At 59.9% G+C, this 16,313-nt stretch overlaps 1 protein-coding gene across 7 annotated transcripts; it reads right to left on the bottom strand.

The window, feature by feature from the left end:
• Positions 1 to 117: 117 nt before the first annotated feature.
• C1S (complement C1s) lies at positions 118 to 12,048 on the bottom strand. Of its 7 annotated transcripts, none has more exons than XM_029054440.2 (12): positions 11,922 to 12,048; positions 10,470 to 10,561; positions 9,798 to 9,999; positions 8,511 to 8,688; positions 7,903 to 8,028; positions 6,306 to 6,505; positions 5,970 to 6,123; positions 5,355 to 5,470; positions 4,376 to 4,454; positions 4,000 to 4,128; positions 3,046 to 3,120; positions 118 to 1,682 (listed from the first exon to the last, which is right to left on the bottom strand). In XM_029054440.2, the coding sequence occupies exons 2-12, from the start codon at positions 10,472 to 10,474 to the stop codon at positions 898 to 900; spliced, it is 2,049 nt and encodes a 682-aa protein (XP_028910273.1). In that variant the 5' UTR covers positions 10,475 to 10,561; positions 11,922 to 12,048; the 3' UTR covers positions 118 to 897. The 7 variants fall into 7 exon arrangements, with proteins under 7 accessions (XP_028910273.1, XP_028910268.1, XP_028910269.1 ...); XM_029054435.1 differs by having other exon boundaries at positions 11,900 to 11,926; XM_029054436.1 differs by having other exon boundaries at positions 11,906 to 11,926.
• Positions 12,049 to 16,313: the final 4,265 nt, after the last annotated feature.

Genomic DNA, 16,313 nt, shown 5'->3' with positions numbered 1-16,313 from the left:
AGGAGAGGCGGGGCGGGGGGCCCCGTCTATCACACACGCTCCCCTCCATCCCGCCCTCCTCAGAAATCCAGTTCACGATTCCCTTCCCTGGAGAAGGAAGGAAAGATGACACCGGGAGGGGTCTGCGATCATGCTTTATTGGGACGGAATTGGGCTTGGAGATGGGGAACGAGGCGGTGCAGAGACCCAAGGGAATGAAGGGGGGAGAGGGTGGGAGGGGGGGTCCTTGCCTTCTTCCCCCTCACATCAAGTGGGAGGCCACAGTCCCCTTCACAGGCCCCACTGCTCCTCCGTGCTCCAGTGCCAGGGCTCCTCCACGCCCCGGCGCCTGGCGTCCGATCTTGCCCCACGCCGTCATGCCAGCGGTCCCCCGCTCCTCCGTGCTCCGGCGCCAGGGACCGACTGATCCTCCGCGCTCCGGTGCCGATGGTCCACGGGTTCTCCGGGCTCCGGTGCCAGGGCCCGACTGCTCCTCCGGCTCCAGTGCCCGGGACCGACCCATCCTTCGCGCCCTGGTGCCAGTGGGCCGGGGACCAACCGATCCTCCAAGCTCCTATAGCAGGCGGTCCCGCTTGACGCCTGGCGGGTGGACGCGGGGGGCTTCCCGTTGAGGAGTGGAAGGGGGAAGGAGGAAGGCGCCTCCCTCCTGACCTTCTCTCTGGGGCGGGAGTCAAGGGGGAGCGGGACACGGAGGGAGGGGACCCTCCGACCTAGCGGACTTAGGGCGGCCCCGGCTACGCCCGGTCCCCCGGGAGCCGGCGGGCTCCGGGAGGGCCGGAAGGTAGCGGTCTGGCGGGTAGCGGGGGAGGACGGGGGTGCCGGGAGGCGGGGGTGAGTCCGGGAGCGGACCCGCGGTCGGCTCCCGGGAAGAGAGGGCGGGGGGCCGGGGCGGGGGAGCTAGTCCTCGGACGGAGGCTGGTCGTTCTCCCGCATGGTCTCCTCGATCCAGGAGAGGTAGTTGGCCACCCGCGTGTAGAGCCCGTGGGTCCCGCACTCGGGCCCCCAGGACACCAGCCCGGCCGCGAAGTACTTGGGCCGCTCCTCCCCGAGGTCCACGACGAAGGCTCCCCCGCTGTCCCCGTCGCAGCTGTCGGCGCCCCTCTCCCCGGCGCAGATCATGTTCTCCGTGAAGCGGAAGGCCGTCGTGTCCGCCTTCTTGCTCTTCACCCGCCGGCACCTGTCCATGGGCACGACGGGCAGCTTGGCCTTCCTCAGCTTGAACACGTGGTCGCGGTCCTCCTTCTTGCCCCACCCGGAGACGTAGCCCAGGGTCCCGTCGGACAAGTGGAAGTCGGGACCCGGCAGGCAGACGGGAGCCACGTTGGGGCCCATCTCCACCGGGTTCTTCAGCCTCACCAGGGCGATGTCGTTGTCGTAGTCGGTCCTCCGGGTCGGGTCCGACACCCTTTTCCAGCCCGGGTGGACGAACACGGCGTCGGCCACCAGGGCCTGGGCCCGCTGCAGCCCGGCGTGGCCGACCAAGATGGCCCCGGCGTACATGGTGGGGCTGGCCGTGTCCTCCACCACGTGGGCGGCCGTGAGCACCCAGCGCTCGGCCACCAGAGCGCCCCCCGCCCGCGGCTGCTGGAAGAAGATCTGCCAGGGGAAGTTGCCGATCTTGGCCTCGGTCCCTCCGAACACCCGCTCCACGTCCTCGATGGGCACCCTGGGCTCGCCGCACACTGCGGGGGGGGGGGGGGCAGAGGGGACCGGGGAGGGGCCGTCCGGGCCTGGGGACGGGTCCCGCCGCCCGCGCCCTCCCCCGCCCCGCCCCGCACCCCCCCGGCCCTCGCGCCCACCCCCGCCGGCGGCGGGGAGGCCACCGCCCCGCTCCGCACACAGCAGACACCCACCGCGACGTGCCGGACGTTCGGGCACGCGGTACGGCCCTCCGCAAGCAGAGGGGGGCCAGTGCAGCCCTCCGTACAAAGAAGGGGCCCGGTACAGTGCTGGGCACACTCAGCAGGTCCCCGGCACAGCATTCTGGACATTGCGGGCAGAGAGTTCAGAGCTCTGTACACAGAAGGGGCCTAGTACAGCGTTCTGCCCAAAGCAGGTACCCGGCACGGCATCCCGTACGTTCCAGGCACGACGTACAGCACTCTGCACGCAGAAGGGGCCCAGCACGACATTCCGCACACCGAAGGGACCCAGTACGGTACTCTGCACGCCACGGGGGCCCGGCCCAACGCCCTACATAGAGCGGGGGCCCAACGCATACACTCTACGTACAGAAGTGGTCCAGCACGCACCTTCTACCCGTGGTAGAAGCTCACAGAACACCGTACACACAACGCAGGCCTAGAGCACACCTTCTACCCACGGCAGGGGCCCAGCACAACACCCCACACGCCGTAGGGGCTCAGGACGGCTCTGTCTCGTTCCTGACCCCGCGTCTGATCCCGAGCATCCCCAGAGTTCTCCCTCTCACTGACCTAGGGCAGGGAACCCGCCTACCAACTCCGGCCTACCGCGCCCTCCCAACCGCTCGGTACAGCGGTCTGCGTTCGGCGAGCGCTCGGCGAATCCAACTGATCGACTGACGGATTCCCGCGGGGCCTCCGTCCCCCCCTCCTCCGTTTCCATCACTCGGACCTAGTCAGGGTCCCCGGAGCAACAGTGCAGCCCCGCGCAAGGAGCCCGGGCCCGGGAATCGGAAGGACCCGGGTTCTTATCCCGGCTCCGCCACTCGTCCGCTCTGTGATCTCGGCCAAGTTACTTCAGCCTCTCTGTGCCTCGGTTCCCTCATCTGTAAAATGGGGATCAAGGCTGGGAGCCCCATGTGGGACACGGACCGTGTCCATCCTGATTAGCTTGTCTCTATCCCAGCGCTTAGTACGGTGCCTGGCACATAATGAGCTCTCGACAAATACCGTGAAGAAAAAAAAGGTGGCCGGAGCCCCTACTCTCTTTGTTCCCTTTTCCTCTCCCTCTCCCTTCCCCAGGCCCCTTCCTTTTCCTCTTTCTCCTCCTCCCCCTCCACTCCTCCTTCCCCTCCTCCCACCCTCCTCCCCCTCTTCTTCCTCCTCCCTTGGCAGGCGTTACCTGGGGCACACTCCGGCAGCTCGACCCCGAGGACATCGTTCACCCAGCTCCCGTTGGCTGCGCAGCGATAGGCTCCTGAAATCACAGCGGGCGGGCGGCCCGTGTAGATAGGGTCGTTCACTCAATCTTATATCTTGAGCACTTACCGCCCGCAGAGCTCTGTACTGGGCGCTTGGGAGAGTACAACGGAACACCAAACGGACACATTCCCCGCCCGCAGTGAATTTACGGTCCAGAGCGGGAGACGGACATTAAGAAAAATAAATAAATGACAGATACGGGCATAAGTGCTGAGGGTGGGGCCCATCCCTTCCCACCCACCCCGGGGCCTCCCCGGAACACAAATGGGGATCGACGTGGCCCAGTGGAAAGAGTCCGGGCCTGGGAGTCAGAGGACCTGGGTTCTAATCCCAGCTCTGCCCCTTGTCTGCTGTATGATCCCTGGGAAGTCACTTTCTTTCTTTTTAATGGTATTTCTTTGTATCAGGCACTGTTCTAAGCGCCGGGGTAGATAGCTTCTAGCTCCCAGGCCCGTGCTCTATCCACTACACCATGCCGCTTCCCTAATGAGAGAGCATTAGGAATGGGAGCACTGGGGACGGGAGCACTGGGAATGGGAGCTTTGGGGACGGGCACTCTCCTGAAAGGGGATGGGAGCACTGGGAATGAGAGCGTGATGGATGGGAGCACCGGGAATGGGAGCTTTGGGGATGGAGCCCTCTCCTGAAAGGGAATGGGAGCACTGGGGATGGGAGAGTGATGGATGGGAGCACCGGGAATGGGAGCTATGGGGATGAAGCGCTCTCTTGAAAGGGAACTGGAATCGAGACAGACAGACTCTTTCGGGGACCTGAATCCAGCCCAGATCTGGGGTACCAGGGAGCTGGCGGCATCTTCCTGGATCATCACCCCTCCCCGGGCCCGGGCCCCGCGACCCCTCCCAGGAAACATTACCTTTCCCCTCATTTTTCATGTAGTAAGACGGCTCGTCACAAGAGTAGTGAGTAACAGCCCTAAACGAGGTGTCCCTGGGATGGTCAGACTTGCCGTGGGGAATGGCGACGGGGGGGCCGCAGTCCACCGCTGCGGGGAGACGGCCGGAGTCCCGGGAGGGTCACCTCCACCCTCCGAATCCCCTCTCCCCCCTCCCCGACTGACCCCGGCACTGACCCCCGGGGCCCGGCCCGGCTCCGACCCTTCCCCTGGGTCAGCCAGGCGTCCCGGCGGTCACCGCCCGCCCCTCCCGGCCGGCCCCCGGCTCCCCGGCGGAGCGGAGTCCGGCAGGCGCCCCTCCCCCCGGCCCGTCACCCCGCGCCGGTAGCTTCCTCACGGAGACATCGCAGGTCGGAGTTGGACCACTGCCCATTGCTTTGACAGGAAGCGTAGAACGAGGTCATGCTGGTTTTCCCCTGAGGAAGAGGGGCCCCGGGCAGACCGGGCCAGGGCCGCCGTTAACTCGGGGTCGACCTCGGGCCCCTCCCCGGGTCCCCCAAGCTCGGCCGCCCCAGGAGACACCGGGGGCTTCTGGCCGCAGCCCGGGGAAGCCGCGGGAAGCTAACTGGGGGCGTCTAGACTGGCGGCAGGCGGCGGCTCCGAAGGGTCGGAGAAATGGGCGGGAGACGGGAGGGACTGGAGCCCCCGCAGGCCTCGCGTTAGAGCAGAGAGTGGGGAGTATACGAAGCTCGGTGGGGGCTGGGAACGTGTCCACCGACTCTGCTTCGGCGTACTCTCCCAAGGGCCCAGTACGGAGCTCCGCACGCAGTTAAGCTCTCGATAAACACCACCGATTGACTGACTGATTGAAGAGGGGGAGATTCCAGGCCAGAGGCAGGACGTGGGAGAGGGTGGGATGGGCGGGAGTAAGTTGGCTTGAGAGGAGTGGAGTCTGCAGGCTGGGTTGTAGTAGGAGGTGGGGGAGGGAAGGCAATAATAATAATAATGATGGTATTTGCTAAGCGCTTACTATGTGCCAAGCACCATTCTAAGCACTGGGGGAGGGGATACGAGGCGATCGGGTGGTCCCACGGGGGCCTCACGATCTTCATCCCCATTTGACGGACGAGAGGACCGAGGCACAGAGGAGCGAAGCGACTTAAAGTCACACAGCTGACAAGCGGCGGAGCCGGGATCAGAACCTCCGACCTCCGACTCCCCAGCCCGGGCTCTTTCCGCCAAGTCGATGGTGAGGAGTTTCTGTTCGATGCGGGGCTGGATGGGCAACCACTGGAGGGTCTTGAGGGGTGGGGAGGTGGGGGCTGAATGGTTTTTGCCCCGGATTAGGGGTGCGGGAGGCCTCGCGGGCAGCTTACCTTCACCACCTCGAATCCTTCCGTACACGTGACCTTCACCTCGTCCTTGAAGGCGTACTTGTTCCGCAGAGGCTCCTGGACAGAATTGGTGGGAAATCTCTTCGGGCAGGATATGGCTTTGTGGAGGAAGAGAGAGGGCGGGAGGCCGTCCTTGAGGATGACGGCATTTGTTAAACGCTTACTATGAGTCCGGCGCTGTTCTAAGTGCCGGGGTAGATCCAAGGTAGTCAGGTTGGACACACACGGAGCTCACGGTCTTCATCCCCATTACGGAGATGAGGGAACTGAGGGTCTTAGAAGTGAAGTGACTTGGGCAAGGTCACACAGCGGACAAGGGGCAGAGCCCGGATTAGAATCCAGGTCCTTCTGTCTCGGGCCCGTGCTCCTTCCACGAGGCCAAACGGCTTCTCTCCTTCAGGAAGACCCCGTTTCCTCCCCCGCCTCATGGGCTTTCTAGTCTCCCCCGACAGCTCCCACGCTTCCGGGTGAGCTCCCATCCCGAACCTGTCCCGATCCCAACTCCGGGCTGACTTACCAACCCGGCCGCCGAACGGGGCTCCCGCCCAAGGGGGTCTCCTCCGGCTCGGGCGGGCCCCGGGTTTCCGGGATACTCACGGTCTCCATAGTACCGGATCTTCCAGCCCTTCAGCTGGGTCGTTTGGTCGGTCTGGAAGATGATGCTGAGCTCCCGGCTCTGGGTTTCGATCTTCGACGGGCCGGGAAATCCGCTGCCACAGAAGGGACCGAACTGCTCGTTTCCGGTCAAAAACTACAGCCGGGAAATGGGGACCGAGTGAGTCCAAACCGGGCGGGGCCGGGCCGGAGGAAAGGGAGGGAGGGGAGAGGAGGGGAGAGGGAGAGAGGGGAAAGAGAGGGAGCGGGGAAGGGGGAGAGGGGCAGAGAGGGAGGGAGGAAATCTTCCACCAACCCAATCGACCCTCCCTCACGCACAATCAAGCTGTCGGGACAGTTCCCTTCCGAGTCGGCCGGTTCCACCTCGAAGTCGTCCTTCTTGACGGTCACCACCACCTGGAAGCCCTTCTCCAGCGCGACCCGGTATTCGCAGCGGGAGTTCTCGGGGTACGGGCTCGGATAGTTCGGGCTGCTGATCTCCCCTCTCAGAGCCGTAAACACGTCCCCGCTGCAGTTCGCTGAGAGAGGACGGGGCAGGGGGAGGGGGAGGACCACCAGGAGGGGACCCTCAGAGCCGGGCGGAGGGGAAGGGTCCGCTCTCCTCAGCCCTCCTTGAGGCAGCAGAGCCTGGAGGAGACAGCGCGGTGCTCCGCACCCAGTAAGCGCTCAAAAAATGCCACCGGTGGATCGATCGGTCGATCGAGGCCCAGCACGCGCTGGGACTGTGTCCAATCTCGTGACTTTGGACGTGCCCCAGTGCTTAGCTTACAGTACCTGTTACCGAATCGTACGTTCCAAGCGCTTCGTACGGTGCTCTACACATCGTAAGCGCTCAATAAATACTATTGAAAAGTAAGCGCTTAGTAAATGACCCAATGATTAGATCGCACTTGGATTTGGACCTTTAATTCGCCCTTCCCTCGGCCCCACAGCACTTAGGTCCATAGCCATGTTTACTTATATGATGTCAGTCTCTCCCTCTAGGCGCTAAGCTCATTATTACTATATTTCTTAGTGTCAAGCACTGTTCTAAGCCCTGGGGTAGATACCACTTTATGAGGTTGGACACAGTCCCTGTCCCACGTGGGGCTTAAATTCTAAGAAGTAGGTATTTAATCCCCATTTTACACTTGAGGAAACTGAGGCCCAGAGAAGTTAAGTGGGCAGGAATCACGTCTATCGACTCTGTTGCATTGTACTTTCCCAACGACTGAGTCGAGTGCTCGGCGCATAATCAGCGCTCGATATCCGGAGAAGCGGCACGGCCCAGCGGAGAGAGCAGGGGCCTAGGAGTCAGAAGGACCTGGGTTCTAATCCCGGCTCCGCCACGTGCCTGCTGCGCGACACTGAGCGAGTCACTTAACTTCTCTGGGCCTCCTTACCTCAACTGAAAAATGGGGATTAAGACTGTGGGAACTGGACTGTGTCCCACCTGATCAGCTTGCATCTTGCCCAGCGCTCAGTGCAGTGGCCGGCACATAGCAGGCCCTGAACAGATGCCATAAAAAACCGTGGACCGACTGATTTTATAACCGCGGCTCTGATCCAGCCGTGAGGTGTCACGGATGCCTGCCGCGTAATAAGTGCTTAATTAATGCCAATGTTATCATTATTAGAAGTGGTATTTTGGGGGACTTACGTCTGGGGCCTCTCTAGACGACGAGCTCACTGTGGGCGGGGAACGTGTCTACCGACTCTTTTATACCGTACTCTCCAGAAGCTTAGCACAGTGCTCTCCGCACAGCAGGCACTGGATAAATACGATTGGCTGATCGATCGATTTATTCCCTCCAACTTCCCCGGGCAATAAGAGCCCTGCCCGGATGTCAGCGTGGGCCCCAGGACGCTTCGGGATCCGGGGCTGGGCCCGGCCCCGCCTCCCGGACCCGGGGGTGGTCCCCAGGGCCCGACTCACCTCCGCAGTTGCGCATGTCAGAGTGGAGGAAGTACTCGGGGGGGCAAGAGCAGAAGAAGCCCCCGATGTAGTTGTTGCAGAAATGGCTGCATGGGGCCTCTGCCAAATCTGTGCACTCATTCACGTCTGTCAGGGGAGAGAGGAAAGGGGGAGACAATCCTCCCGGGAGCGGGCGAGAGGGATCCCCTGAGAAACCCACGTTCGGACCGGCCCTCTCCGGTTCCCGGTGGCCAGGGAGGACCCGGGGCCCGAAGGTCTGGACCACCGAAGGGACCCCGAGGGAGAGGGGAGAGGGCTAGGCGGGGGCAGGACGAGGTTTAGACCGTGAGCCCGTCGTTGGGCGGGGACGGTCTCTCTCTGTTGCCGAATCGTCCATTCCAAGAGCTCGGTCCAGTGCTCCGCACACGGTGAGCGCTCAATAAATACTACTGAATGGACGTATGAATGAATGAAGGCCTCAGGGATTGAGAAGCAGAGCCATCGGCTGCTCCTGGCCGGGTACGGAGAGACGCCCTCAGGGTCGGGGGGTCGGTCCCCGGGGGCTCCGCGGGGTAGGTGGGGGGACCCCGAGGGAGCCGGCGGCCCCCGGCGCCGCCTCCGGGCCGTACCCTCGGCCACGTAGTAGGCTGCGAAGCCGGTGAAGCGCTCCTCGTTGGAGAAGTCGGACTGGAAGGCGAGCCGGAGGTGGTTGTAGGGGACGTGGAACTCCTCGATGACGGTGGAGCCGGGGGGCTGGCTGCCCCTCCGCCCACAGAGGACGCCCTCCACGAGGCCGTTCACCAGGATCTGAGACGGGCGACAGGGGAGGGCGGAGCCCCGGGGTCAGGGGGCCACGGAGGGATCTCACACGTCCGGCCGCGGGGAGGGAGTCGGGCAGTCGGTCGATCCTATTTATTGAGCGCTTTCTGCGGGCGGAGCGCCCTACTAAGCGCTTGGGAGAGGACGGTACAGTAGGATTAGCGGTCACGTTCCCTTACCCTCAACAAGCTGACAGTCTAGAGGGGGCTTTGGGGAAGTTTCCCCTTCTTGTGTCCCCAACCCATTATAATACGGATTTTTGTTAAGCGCTTACTACGTGCCAGGCCCCGTACTGAGCGCTGTGGTGACTGTGAGCGAATCGGGTCGGATGCAGTGCCTAGCCCACGTGGGGCTGGCAGTCTAGATCCCCGTGTTACGGGTGAGGTAACTGAGGAACGGAGAAGTGAAGCGGCTTGCCCAAGGTCACGCAGCGGACACCCGGTGGAGCGGGGATCAGAACCCAGGTCCTTCTGACTCCCGGGCCCTGGGTCTACCCGCCGGGCCTCGCTGCTTCATGTGTCCATGTGTCCAGACCCCTCATCCCTCAAGGCTGGAGTGGGGCGGGTGTCACGAGGTGGCGAGGATCTGTAATGGACTGTTCAGTCCGTCTTCCACGCTGGACCGTAAGCTCCTTCGGGGCAGGAGTTGGATCTATTGATTTTTCTCTCCCAAGCAGGCGGGGACCCCCGGGGAATGGTGGAGGAAGAATGGGGTGCCATTTTGAATCTGTCTTTGCACGACCCACGCGGCTTCTCTTCTTCCTCCCCGGTAGGTGGGCAGGAGGCTAGACCCCAGGCACCAGCGGGTGAGAAGTAGCGCGCGTAGGGCCCGGGAGTCAAGAGACCTGGGTTCTAATCCCGGCTCCACCGCTTCCCCGTCGGGTGACCTTGGCCAAGACACTTTTCGCTTCTCGTCCGTAAAATGGGGTTTCGATCCTACTCCTCCCCCCTCCGCACTTAGGCCGTAAGCCCCACGAGGGGTGGAGGCCGAGAGCGATCTGATGACCTTGTGCTTAGTGCGGGGCTTGGCGCACGGCGAGGGCTTAACCAACACCGGCCTTCTTACTCCTTCGGAAGGGGCCGCTGGGCTGCAAGTACCTTGACAGAGTCGTACTCGCAGTCCTGGGATGGCTCTATATCCAAGTGGGTGAAGTAGAGATGAATGCCGTAGCCCTCGGGCACCTGGACGTCCCAGACCTCTTCAGCCTCGTTGGGGTATGCCTGGGGGTAGCTGGGGGACAGGATCTCCCCGTACATGGCCGTGGCATCGGCGCAGGCCAGGACCGAGGCGAGGAACCACCTGGTCGCAGGGGAGGGAGGGGCCGGTACAGGAGGACCGTCGGGGTCCCGAGGACCAGGGTGCAGAGGAGACGGGGGCGGGGAGGAGATCTGGGGAGCCCGAGGAGGACGAGGATGGGGGGGGAGGAGGATGGGGAGGAGGAGGAGATGAAGGGAGCCTGGGGAGGGTGGTGGAGGAGGAAGAGGAGGAGGAGGAGAAAAGGAAGAGGAAGGGGGGAGGAGCACAGAAGGAGGAGGAGGAGGAAATCCAGGGAGCCTGGAGAGGGTGGAGGAGGAGGAAGAGGAGGAGGAGGAAAAGGAGGAGGAAGAGGAGGAGGATGAGGAGGAGGAGATCCAGGGAGCCTGGGGAGGGTGGTGGAGGAGGAAAAGGAGGAGGAGGAAAAGGAAGAGGAAGAGGAGGAGGAGGGGGAAGAGTACAGAAGGAGGAGGAGGAGGAGGAGGATCCACGTTGCCAGAACTTTGGTCACTCACCACATGGTCGAGATCTCGATGGAGCCTGGGGCGCCCGCCCTGCCCCTTTGGACTTTGGAGCTGAGGGAGAGGATGGCTTTGACTGCAACGGTCTGAGTAAATAGGCAAGGTCCAGGTTAGGGGGTGGGGGTAAGACCTCCCCCCTCCCCACCACCATCACCGGTCCCTCACCTTCATCCCAATCCCAGAGTCCCCTGCTCCTCCAGGAGGGACCTTCCCCCCGGCACCCTCAGCCCAGCTTTCGCTCAGACCTCCATGGCGTCTCGTGGCCCTGGGTGTCGGTGACTCATTTTCTCCGTCCCTTTCTCCCTGCCCGCCTCCCGCGGTCCCGGGACCGAGGCCGGAGCCTCCGGCCGGGTTTATCACCACCTCGCCCTCTCGGGGGGGACCCCGCGGGAGGAGGGAGGGAAGGAGGAGACGCAGAGGAGGGTGGGAGAGAGAGCGGCGGAGGGGAGGTGGGAAGGGGGCCGGGTGGGGGGCAGCCAACCGAAGAAGGAAGGGGAATCGGGGTCCCCGGTCCTCAGTGACCCCCTCCCCCCGAGCACGGCCGGTGCAAGTTTTCGGTCCTCTCCCCCTCCCTCCTGATCTGGGGGAATCCGGACCCTTCTCACAGATTCCTGCAAGGCCTCGGCGGGGACGGTGGAGACGGCGGGGAGAGGCTGGGGTCGGCCTCCCGTCTCCCGTGGGACCCCCTCCTCCTCCTCCTCCTCCTCCGAGCCCCCTCTTCACGCCTAACTGGTTGGGCGCGGGGTTTTACCTTCCAGAGCCGACCAGGCCGAATGGGGGGCGCGGGAAGGGGGAGGAGGGGGTCGGCCCCTCTCGCTCCCACCCCTGGGCCTCCCGAGGGGCCGGGCCGTCGAATATGGGGGGCGGTGGGGGGCGGTTGGGGAGGGAGGCCGGGCTCAACAGACTCTCAGCCTCTGCCCTTCTCTCACCGCTGGATTTCTCTGGAAACACGAAGCTGAGGGAGCGTGCAGGCGGTGTTGGGGGTGGGGGAGACTGGTAGGCCTGGGCGGGGCTGGGGGGCAGGGGGGAGGCCAATTTCCCGCACTCCCGGACAGGGTGGGAGCCCGGGAAGGGGGGAAGGGGAAAACCCGCCCTCGCGGTCCTCGGGCTCCCTCTGTTTTTGGAAACGGAGCCGGCGGAGGCCGAGGGCCCGGTCGGGGCTGCCTCTGAGGGAAGGGAAAGTGGAATTTCTCCGGGTTATGCAATCTCCCCTTCCCAACTCTTGGGCGAGTTGCAAAAGCATGAAAAAGAGTGTTTTCTGGAAAGTCAGGTGGTTTGGGGGAAGCGGGGAAGGCGGGGGGGGGGGGGGGGGGGAGGCGGCGGAAGGGAGCTCTGGGGGAAATCCCAGCCCGAAAACTGCCCACCTCCCCTCCACATGCACACACACACACCCCCTCACACACATGCATTTACCCCACACATACACGCACACCCATGCACGCGCACCCGGGCCCTCGTAGACGAGCCTCCACCGCGGCCCCTCCCAGCTGTGAAGGCATCCAGCGGGGCCTGGGGAAGTCGACGTCCGGCCCGGGCGTCCCTCCCAGCTGGAATCGAAGCAAGTCCAAGGGCCGAAGGTCACGGCGACCTCGAGCCCGGTGGGAGCGGGGAGCCGGTCCCTTCTCCGATTGGCCGAAGAGATCGGGACCGGGCCCCCATCGCGGGTTATCGCCCCGCTGACCTTCCCCGACGCTTCTCCCTCCTCCTGGAACGCCGGGGCCACACCAGGACAGGCCATCCAGCCATCCATTCGTTCAATTGCATTTATTAAGCACTTACTGTGCGCAGAGCACCGTACTAAGCGCTTGGGAGGAAGCAGCGTGGCTCAGTGGCAAGAGCCCGGGCTGGGGAGTCAGAGGTCGTGGGTTCTAATCCCGGCTCCGCCGCTTGTCAGCTGGTGACTTCGGGCAAGTCGCTTCACTTCTCTGGGCCTCATCTGGAAAATGGGGATGAAGACTGTGAGCCCCACGTGGGACAACCTGACCCCCTTGTATCACCCCCGGCGCTTAGAACAGTGCTTGGCGCCTAGTAAGCGCTTAATAAATGCCATCATTATTATTATTATTACAACGTATTCATTCATTCCATCGTATTTATTGAGCGCTTACTGTGTGCAGAGCACTGAACTAAGCGCTTGGGAGGATACAATGCATTCATTCATTCAATCGTATTTATTGAGCGCTTACTGTTGTGCAGAGCACTGGACTAAGCGCTAGGGAGGGTAGAAAGCATTCATTCATTCGATCGTATTTATCGAGCGCTTACTGTGTGCAGAGCACTGGACTAAGCGCTTGGAATGGACAATTCAGCAATAAAGAGAGACCACCCCTGCCCACAACAGGCAATAAACGGGCAGGGAATGTGACCCTGCTCCCCAGGAGTTGACAGTCGAGAGTGGGGGGCGGACAGACATTAATAAAAATACATAAATAAATGAGAGTCATGGACCTAAGTGCCGCCGGGCTGGGAAGGGGGGAGAACGGAGGGAGCGAGCCAGGGTGAGGCCGAAGGGAGTGGGAGAAGAGAAAAGGAGGGGCTTAATCAGGGAATAATAATGCTGGTATTTATTAAGCGCTTGCTATGTGCAGAGCACTGTTCTAAGCGCTGGGGGAGATCCAGGGTCATCAGGTTATCCCACGGAAGGCTTCATCCCCATTTTACAGATGAGAGAACTGAGGCCCAGAGACTCCTGTCATTAAACTCTTCTAAAGTTGCACTACCCTTCTTGATTACTTTGGGCAGGGTCCAAACTAAACACATCAGTCAGTAAGATGAGCCTAAATTAATTTGTTCCTGTCGAAGGCACCCCAAGTGAATCATACCATGCACCAAGAGGGAATATACTTCATAGAGCAGGATTCTCTACTTTACCTTCATGCAGTTTCTCTTCCCTCTAAAATCGCTCTCTCTCTCTCTTAATAATGGAATATTGCTATCTCCAGGACCAGAGAGGTGAAGTGACTTGCCCACAGTCACCCAGCTGACAAGGGGCAGAGCCGGGATTCGAACCCATGACCTCGGACTCCCAAGACTGGGCTCTTTCCACTGAGCCACGGGGATATAGATTATTAAATTATATATATACAATTTATTTATTTGTACTGAAGTCCATCTCCCCCCTAGACTGTGAGCTCGTTGTGGGCAGGGAATGTCACTGTTTATCATTGTATTGCACTTTCCCAAGCGCTTAGTACAGTGCCCCGCACATAGTGAGCGCTCAAAAAAAGATTGAATGAATGAATGAGTGAGAGGACCTGGGTTCTAATCCCGGCTCTGCCACTGACCAGCTGGGTGACCTCGAGGGAGTCATTTAAATTCCCTGAACTTTGGTTCCTTCCTCTATAAAAGCTGTTCTCTTTCCAACTTTGCCCGTGAGCATCATGTGGGACTTGGTTATTTTATATCTAGCCCAGGACTTTGTTCAGTGCTTAACACATAGTAGGCGCTTAACATATGCACGTATACTTCAAACATGTTATAAATTGTACATTAATATTAATGTGTATCTCCCCCTCCAGACTGTAAGCTCACTGAGGGCAGGGAACGTATCCAACAACCCTGGTGTATTATCCTCACCCAAGCAGTTCTTACAGGGCTCTGCATATAGTAAGCGCTCAATAAGCAAGGGATTGTCTCTATCTGTTGCCAAATTGTCCATTCCAAGCGTTTAGTACAGTGGTCTGCACATAGTAAGCGCTCAATACTATTGAATGAATGAATGAATGAATGAATAAACACCACCAATCGATTGATTAATGAATACCCCAGTTAAGTAGAGCCACCTGCCCAAGGTCACACGGCAGACAAGCAGCTGAGATGGGATTAATACTAATAATAATACAAATAATAATGGAATTTATTAAGCATTCACAATGTGCGAGGTAATGTACTAAGCACTGGGGTGGATACAATCAAATAATAATAATTATGGTATTTATTAGGCGCTTACTAGGTGCCAGGCATTGTACTAAGCCCTGGGGTGAACACAAGCAAGTGATAATAATCATGGTATTTGTTAAAGGCTTACTAGGTGGCTGGCACTGTACTAAGCGCTGGGGTGGACACAAGCAAATAATAATATTGGTATTTGTTAGTGTTCACTAGGTGCCAGGCATTGTACTAAGCGCTGGGGTAGATACAAGCAAATAAAGTAATTATTATGGCATTTTAAGTGCTTACTAGGTGCCAGGCACTGTAGTAAGTGCTGGGGAGGATACAAGGAAATAATAATAATAATAATAATTATGGTATTTAAGTGCTTACTGTGCGCCAGGCACTGTACTAAGCGCCGGGGTGGATCCAAGCAAGTCGGGCTGGACCCAGTCCCTGTCCCCCGTGGGGCTCCCGGTCTCCATCCCCATTTTCCAGAAGAGGTCACTGAGGCCCAGAGAAGCGAAGTGACTCGCCCAGGGTCCCAGACCAGACGGGCGGGATTCGAACCCAGGCCGCTCCCCTTCCCGCTTCAGCCCTCGGGAAGCAGCGGGGCTCAGTGGCAAGAGCCCGGGCTTGGGAGTCGGAGGTCGTGGGTTCCAATCCTGCCTCCGCCACCGGTCAGCTGGGTCACTTGGGGCAGGTCACTTCACTTCTCTGGGCCTCAGTGCCCTCCTCTGTCAAATGGGGATGAAAACTGGGAGCCCCACGGGGGACAACTCGATGACCCTGTCTCTCCCCCAGCGCTTAGAACAGTGCTTGGCCCATAGTAAGCGCTTCACAAATACCATCACTATTATTATTATTATTCTCTGGGCCTCAGTGACCTCCTCCGTCAAAGGGGGATGAAGACCGGGAGCCCCACGGGGGACAATCTGATGAGCTTATATCTCTCCCAGCGCTTAGAACAGTGTTTGGCACTTAGTGAGTGCTGAACAAATACCATCATTATGATTATTCTCTGTGCCTCGGTGACCTCCTCTGTCAAAGGGAGACGAAGACCGGGAGCCCCACGGGGGACAACCCGATGACCCTGTCTCTCCCCCAGCGCTTAGAACAGTGCTTGGCCCATAGTAAGCGCTTCACAAATACCATCATCATCATCATTATTATTATTATTCCCTGGGCCTCGGTGCCCTCCTCTGCCAAAGGGGGATTCGTTCATTCATTCAATAGCATTTATTGAGCGCCTACTATGTGCGGAACACTGGACTAAGCGCTTGGAATGGACAATTTGGCAGGAAGACTGGGAGTCCCACGGACAACCCGATCAACTCCTAGCGCTTAGAACAGTGCTTGGCCCATAGTAGGTGCTTCAGAAATACCATCATCATTATTATTATTATTCCCTGGGCCTCGGTGCCCTCCTCTGCCAAAGGGGGATTCGTTCATTCATTCAATAGCATTTATTGAGCGCCTACTATGTGCGGAACACTGGACTAAGCGCTTGGAATGGACAATTTGGCAGGAAGACTGGGAGTCCCACGGACAACCCGATCAACTCCTAGCGCTTAGAACAGTGCTTGGCCCATAGTAGGTGCTTCAGAAATACCATCATCATTATTATTATTATTCCCTGGGCCTCGGTGCCCTCCTCTGCCAAAGGGGGATTCGTTCATTCATTCAATAGCATTTATTGAGCGCCTACTATGTGCGGAACACTGGACTAAGCGCTTGGAATGGACAATTTGGCAGGAAGACTGGGAGTCCCACGGACAACCCGATCAACTCCCAGCGCTTAGAACAGTGCTGGGCCCATAGTAGGCGCTTCAGAAATACCATCATCATTATTATGCTTATTCTCCTCTGGGCCCGATCAGCTTGTGTGTCTCCCGGCGCTTCGAACAGCGCTTGTCCCACAGTCAACGCTTCAGAAATACCATGATTATTATTGTTATTATTAATCTT

The sequence above is a fragment of the Ornithorhynchus anatinus genome, chromosome X4 (assembly GCF_004115215.2).
Source record: "Ornithorhynchus anatinus isolate Pmale09 chromosome X4, mOrnAna1.pri.v4, whole genome shotgun sequence".
In the NCBI taxonomy this organism is placed as follows: Eukaryota; Metazoa; Chordata; class Mammalia; order Monotremata; family Ornithorhynchidae; genus Ornithorhynchus; species Ornithorhynchus anatinus.
The sequence above is the reverse complement of the archived record's forward strand: the minus strand, read 5'-3'. Positions and strand labels throughout refer to the sequence as shown.

Excerpts from the sequence above, each read along its gene's own strand:
- C1S (XM_029054435.1), bottom strand. Across the intron at positions 10,000-10,469 it reads ATCGAGATCTCGACCATGTG|GTGGTTCCTCGCCTCGGTCC; the intron begins GTGAGTGACCAA and ends CCCTGCGACCAG. Across the intron at positions 6,124-6,305 it reads ACTGTCCCGACAGCTTGATT|TTTTTGACCGGAAACGAGCA; the intron begins GTGCGTGAGGGA and ends TCCCGGCTGTAG.